Source organism: Cyprinodon tularosa, unplaced genomic scaffold (genome assembly GCF_016077235.1).
Source record: "Cyprinodon tularosa strain WSP-4 unplaced genomic scaffold, ASM1607723v1 ctg307, whole genome shotgun sequence".
Lineage (NCBI taxonomy): Eukaryota > Metazoa > Chordata > Actinopteri > Cyprinodontiformes > Cyprinodontidae > Cyprinodon > Cyprinodon tularosa.
Genome location: NW_024039016.1, coordinates 1,282,513 through 1,288,672, shown reverse-complemented (window position 1 = coordinate 1,288,672; position 6,160 = coordinate 1,282,513). Strand labels below are relative to the sequence as shown.

Here is a 6,160-nt window from a genome sequence, read left to right as displayed (position 1 = left end):
CTCATTGAAGGTAAAACACACACACTCTGACTGTTTAATTTCTTTGTTTTCTTTTATAGATTCAGATGAAAAATATGAGTTTTGGATTTTTATTCCAGATTTATTAAACCTTCAAAAATAAATAAATAATTTGAGAAAAAGGTATATTGAGCTAAGCCTCTCTCTCTCTCTCTCTCTCTCTCTCTCTATATATATATATATATATATATATATATATATATATATATATATATATATATATATATATATATATATATATATATATATATATATATATATATATATATATATATATATATATATATATATATATATATATATATATATATATATATATATATATATATATAGGCCTCGGGCCGAAGGCTGGAGATTTAAAAAAAAAGCACCCTTTAAATAAAACAGCAATAATAACAACAACATTGGGAATTTTAGAAAATAACGAATAATTTATTAAGTTTAAATATCACACTTCTGTTCCAAGTGAAATCAAGAGTGAATAAAATAGATACGTAGTCTATATCAGGTGTTAAAAGCCATAGAATAAATATCTATACAGCTCACCCGTAATTCAGCAAAAAAAAAAAAACATGTTCACATCAAAATATTAAAATATAGCAGCAGCCACGTTGGTTGTGCTTCCTATAAGGACAGTGTAATTTCAATTTCTTGATCATTCAAGATGAACAGAGTGTTACAGCTTGTGAAAAAAGACACTTTTTGTGCGTAAATCACGATCACTCACAGTATACAAAGAGAGCGGCTCCATTCGAAGCGTTTAGTGTTTAAAAGGTGAAAACTTGGAACATTTTTATCCTATATGATCCACAGGTGAAGACATATTATTTCTGCATATGACGTGAAGAACATAAGTGTTGTTTTTTTATTAATGTATGCAGTAAGTAAAAAAGTCCTGTCCAATGACAATAAATGTGATAGTTTAGAGTAAAAGTCCACTGTCAGGTGTGCAGAGTATGATCGATAACATCCAAAATATCTTTAAAATAAATAAATAAATATGCCAGTTTAATAGTAAAATCCAGAAAGGTGCAACAATGCAGAGTGAGTGACAATAAAGGGGGGAAAATCCTTTCTGGAAACGATCCCAAAGGACGATGTTGATAAATCCCTGTTTGTTGGGGTTACTCGGGTTATTATTAATCACTCAATCAAAAATGTAGTAGGCTATTTTATTCATGATGTTGGTGGGGAGAACTCAGTGCACCGCCGAGTACTTCATTCGCTTCTGTTTCTGCCGCTGATTGCAGAACCACACTCGAACCACGTTCTTTTTCAAGTCCAATTTCTCAGCGATAGCCGCGATTTTCTCCGAGGAGGGCCGCGGCTGGATGGCGAAGTACGCCTCCAAGGAGCGCTTCTCCGGCGCGGCGATGGACGTGCGCTTCCTTTTCCTCTCACTGCCGTTGAAAAGGTCCGGCTTGCTGCTCTTCTCCCGGTGCGCAGCCTCTGCTTCCTCCAGCCAGGCCTGTAGGACCGGCTTGAGCGCGATCATATTGTTATGGGACAGGGTGAGGGACTCGAACCTGCAAATGGTGCTCTGGCTCAGCGACCCCACACCGGGGATTTTGAGGTTGGCCAGCGCAGCACCGACGTCCGCCTGGGTCACCCCGAGCTTAATCCTGCGCTGTTTGAAGCGCTCGGCGAAGGCTTCCAGCTCCCGAGGATCGGACTCCACGTCGCTTACGCACGCCATGCCGCCGTGCACGGACAGGGAGTGAGGATGGGCCATGGTGGCCATCGCCTGGTGAAGCTGCCCCATGGTTTGCAGGTGGTGGTGAGGGTGCTGGTGGTGGTGCGCCGGTGCGGTCATCCCTGGAGGCTCTGGAGCACCCATCCCGGTCACAGCCAGGCTGGTGGAGAGATGATCCAGAAGGTCCCCGGCCTCCAGGGTCTGTCCTAGGTGATGGTGGTGGTGATGGTGGGAGATGGGCACGGTGGTGGAGGAGGAAGTGGAGGCTGAGGTGCAGGGGACACTGCTCATGGTATGGTAAGTCACGTCTGGTTTGAACGGGTGGCTCTTGCCTTGAGAGACAATGCTGTCAGCAGCCGCCAGAGCTTCAGCCCGTGCCAGCAGGCTCTCATCAAAGCCTCCGAATATATTGCCCTGCAGCTGCAAGCAAGAGTGCGCATACTGGAGTCAGTTGGGAATACTGTCAGGCAGCTCTCAGGATCTAAAAAACATTTTCCAAAGGCAAACAGCGCCGAGGAGAGGAGAGAACCCCTCCTCAAAGCGCAAGTCATAAAAATTAATATGAAAGCAAAAGCATTGCTTGAATAGACATGTGGATGGGGGGGCGGAAGGGGAGGGGAGGGGGGCATAGAGAGAGAGAAAGAGAGATAGAACAAAGTCCTGTCAAATCAACTTTACAGACATTTCCAGTGTGATATTTCCCCCCCTCTCCTCTCACCCAGCAGCGACTCAGCCCTTCTCTCCCACCCTGACCCCAACGTACCTGCGGGGCGGGCAGACAGACTCTGCGCATGCCCTCCGAGCCTGAGTGCAGGCCGGGATACTTGGGCTCGTGCAGAGCCGGGTGCATGGAGAAATGCTGCTTGCCATTCATGGTCATCATCGTCATCCTCCCTGCAGCCCCCTCGCAAGCAGTGTGGCCCCGGACATGAAAACAGCCGAGAGGAGCGGGCAGCCACGGGAGCCTCCTGTGCTCTCTGTCACCAGACTGATGCTGTTCACAGTCAGCGCGCCTCCCGGCAACCTCCTCCTCCCTTTTCAGCCCCCCTCCTTCTCCTCCTCCTCCCTCCCACCTGCTCCTCTGCTCAACTTACAGGCTGCAACAGGGTGGCCTGCAGACACCAACACATTAAGGTGGTCAGAATCCCTTATGTGTTTTACCTTTGTAGCCGTGCACTGACGAGAATTTAAATATTTTGGTTAAATTTATTTTTAACTTGTTTACATCTAATAACTTTTATTTAACACAGCAAATATTAAAAGTTAATATGCTGAAACCTATACAGCTGTCTCTTTTTTTTACTTCGATCTATGGTGTTTGTCATTAGAAGAAGAAGATTAAATGTTTGGCGACCCTATCATTTCAGCACCATGGACAGCACTTCAAGACGTTTCTTTGAGAAATGGATAAAAGATCTCAGTGAACTAGAAAATGGTCGACAGGTTCATTTATTTCACTGGTTCAATTAAAAAAATTTAAGTAAGAAATCGCATTTCTGTTCATTTAAGGACTTTTTTTTTTATCGTTTCTTTACATCAGTAATTATTGGTAATAACAGATAAAAGGCCTACATTAAAATAGAATTGTTTTTATCACTATTTTCAAATACATAAATATCTAGCAACATTTCAATCGTTGGTCTTGGCTGCAGTAGCTTCGCTGACATGCAAGAAACTTAACTTTTCTCCTTCACTTTTCTGCGTGTTGGGGTTTAGGTCAGGTCAGTTTATTGCCCAAACATGGGCAGTAATACAATTGTAATCAAACCAGTCATTTGTAGCATGGCGTAGACAATTCACGTTTGCAGTTTGAAGAGCACCTGCTTGCTTCTGATGATTTCCTTTAGCTATCCATTGAGTGTTTGCGTTATATGACTCATCCAATTACACTAGTTTTCACTAGATGTGGATGGCGACAATGATCTGCATTGGATGGCACACAAGACGTGGAATAAATATTAATAAACATTAAACCAAAGCCAAGAGTAACGAGTAACATTTTTTTTTAAATGTAAGGAATAGAAAGTACAGATACTTGTCATAAAGTAGGAAGAAAAATAAGTAATGGAGTAAAGTATAGATACCTAAAAAGTGTACTTAAGTACAGTAACAAAGTATTTGTACTTTGTTACTTGACAACTCTGCTTATAACCTGTTGCTTCTACAGCTTTTATCACCATATTTGTTTTCCTTCCACTCAGCTTTTCATCAAAAAAGCCAGCAAGAAAAAAAGGTATATTGAAATTTGGCTGTTACACAATAAGAACCAGTTAAGTAGTATGAATATCTATTTAAAAAGCTGTATTTGCATGAGAGGGAAAAGAGAATCCAGCTTCAATTTAAATGAATTGCTTCAATTTGTAAGTAATTGAGGCAAGATGTTTTAATTCACTTATTCAAGTTGAAAACTTCTAAAGAAAATAAATAAAGTTGGATCAGTTTGATTAAACTTCTTGTTGCATTCTCTCTTTAGAGTGAATCATACACTTTAATGCAAATGCCTGTCCCAGTGGCCTTGGCCTGCCCTCCTCTGTATGTAGATGCTCAGTTTTTTAGAGTTGCTTCTTTACCCGACTCCTCATCTTAACCACCTGGTTAAAACTCAGAAACCCGGATGAACGGACCGAAAGAGGAGCCATGCGAACAGAGGCTGGGCCGATGACACAGCGGGTCCATCTGATCCTACCGGCTGCCTCTCCGGTTCCCCAGACCCTGAATAATTCAGCAACCCGGTGGCAGGCATCCATTACCATGTTGGCATCTTCTCATGCATTACGCAAATTAAACAGCCAACCTTTTCTCGCCATACAGGCATATTGATGCCAAACGTGGACCACGGGTTTCAGACAGACATAGTTCTGACAAGGTAGGCCTATATTAAAGGCTGGATTCAGATTGATCAGCCTTTGGTGCATGTCCTGCAGATGAACAGCATATAGATGTGACAAAAAGAAAATAAGAAATCAAATGTTTCATGATAAAGCTGTGCTTTAATACGAATAGAGTACAATAAAATAACTATGAAGGTCTTGTATTTCAACAATTCATTGATAACCACCTTAAGCACTAAAACACTATTATGAAAGTATATTTTGACATGTATTTTAATTAGTTTCAGAGGTAACTTGTGTTTAGAAAAGTCCTTTATCAGAAGCGATACGAATTTAATATAATTCTTTTGATAACGCTTTCTTTTACAGTACAACAATAACCATGTAATAACATGGTAATAAAATAGCAGGGTTACAGTATATTACTACGTAACAAGAAACACATTATGGAGAATTTTGGTAAGTGCTGTTCTTCAAATTTTAGGCAAACAAGGTAAAGTCAGACTTCTTAGATTTCAAACAGCTATTACCAGGTAAGTCAGTCATTTCACAGACAGCAATAAATCAACGCGTTATTATCTAGTAAAATGCAGTTTATTACTTGGCATTTATTAGAAAACCAAACCTAGAAGACAGCAAGCCAAGCTTCTTAACTAAACTCTTATTTATATGTAACTTCAGTTCAGTTATATAATGCTTTATTTATTATAAGTTACAATCTACTTTGTAAGCTGTAGGTAGGTGGTGGCCAATAATAGAAACGGTTATGTTGTAACCTTATGGTAAATACCCACCAAACTTCTACATTGTTACATAGTAACATACAATTGTAATAACTACATGCAGGTAATTACTTTGAAATTATATGCTTTAATTTTTGGGTAATTAACAAATCAAATTTCGTGTTACCTAGTAATATAATGTGACTTGCTATATTATTAACATGTTATTGATATGCTGTAAAAGAAAGCTTGAACTGTTTTTTAATAAACTGCATGACATCTTCATGACACATCTCTAAAATGCTTCTGCATGCGTAGAATGGCTATTTTAGAATTTAGATTCCAGTGAGGAAAAGTTAAGCATTAGCATTTTGATGACTGGGGGCTGTCTGATAAATCATATAGTTAGGGATTTTCATAGTCTTTTTGTTGTGATATCTGTAGTTTGGTTCATAGACACACAATTTCAACTCAGATTTTACCTGACCTAATAATAAGCTTTTCATTTCAGTAAGACAATTTATAAGGTACTGTACAGTATCACAATATTAAAAAAGACAATAAAGCCAACAAGTATTAGTAAATTGGTACAGTGGGAGGGATAGAGAATATGTTAAAAATGTAAAACCTTTATTTCTATCATGTTTTTAGGATTAGATCCCTCTTAAACTTCCACAAAACTTTTTTTGACCTATACATCCTTTACATTTTGCTTTAACTAAGATGTTCAGCAATAATAAAAATGGATCATATTCTTATGGATCATACTCTTTATGTATAAATACGTACGTAAAACTATACTTATGTATAGTTTTACGTCTGTCAAGAATCCCTTTAGCAAAAATCACAAGATTAGAGCTCTGATAGAATTACAATTAACTTTTATATTTAACTGA

At 39.2% G+C, this 6,160-nt stretch overlaps 1 protein-coding gene across 1 annotated transcript; it reads right to left on the bottom strand.

Annotated features, from left to right (window-relative positions):
- Nucleotides 1–422: 422 nt before the first annotated feature.
- pou4f3 (POU class 4 homeobox 3) lies at nt 423–2,729 on the bottom strand. Its single transcript, XM_038292061.1, has 2 exons — nt 2,475–2,729; nt 423–2,131 (listed from the first exon to the last, which is right to left on the bottom strand). The coding sequence occupies exons 1-2, from the start codon at nt 2,598–2,600 to the stop codon at nt 1,217–1,219; spliced, it is 1,041 nt and encodes a 346-aa protein (XP_038147989.1). The 5' UTR covers nt 2,601–2,729; the 3' UTR covers nt 423–1,216.
- Nucleotides 2,730–6,160: the final 3,431 nt, after the last annotated feature.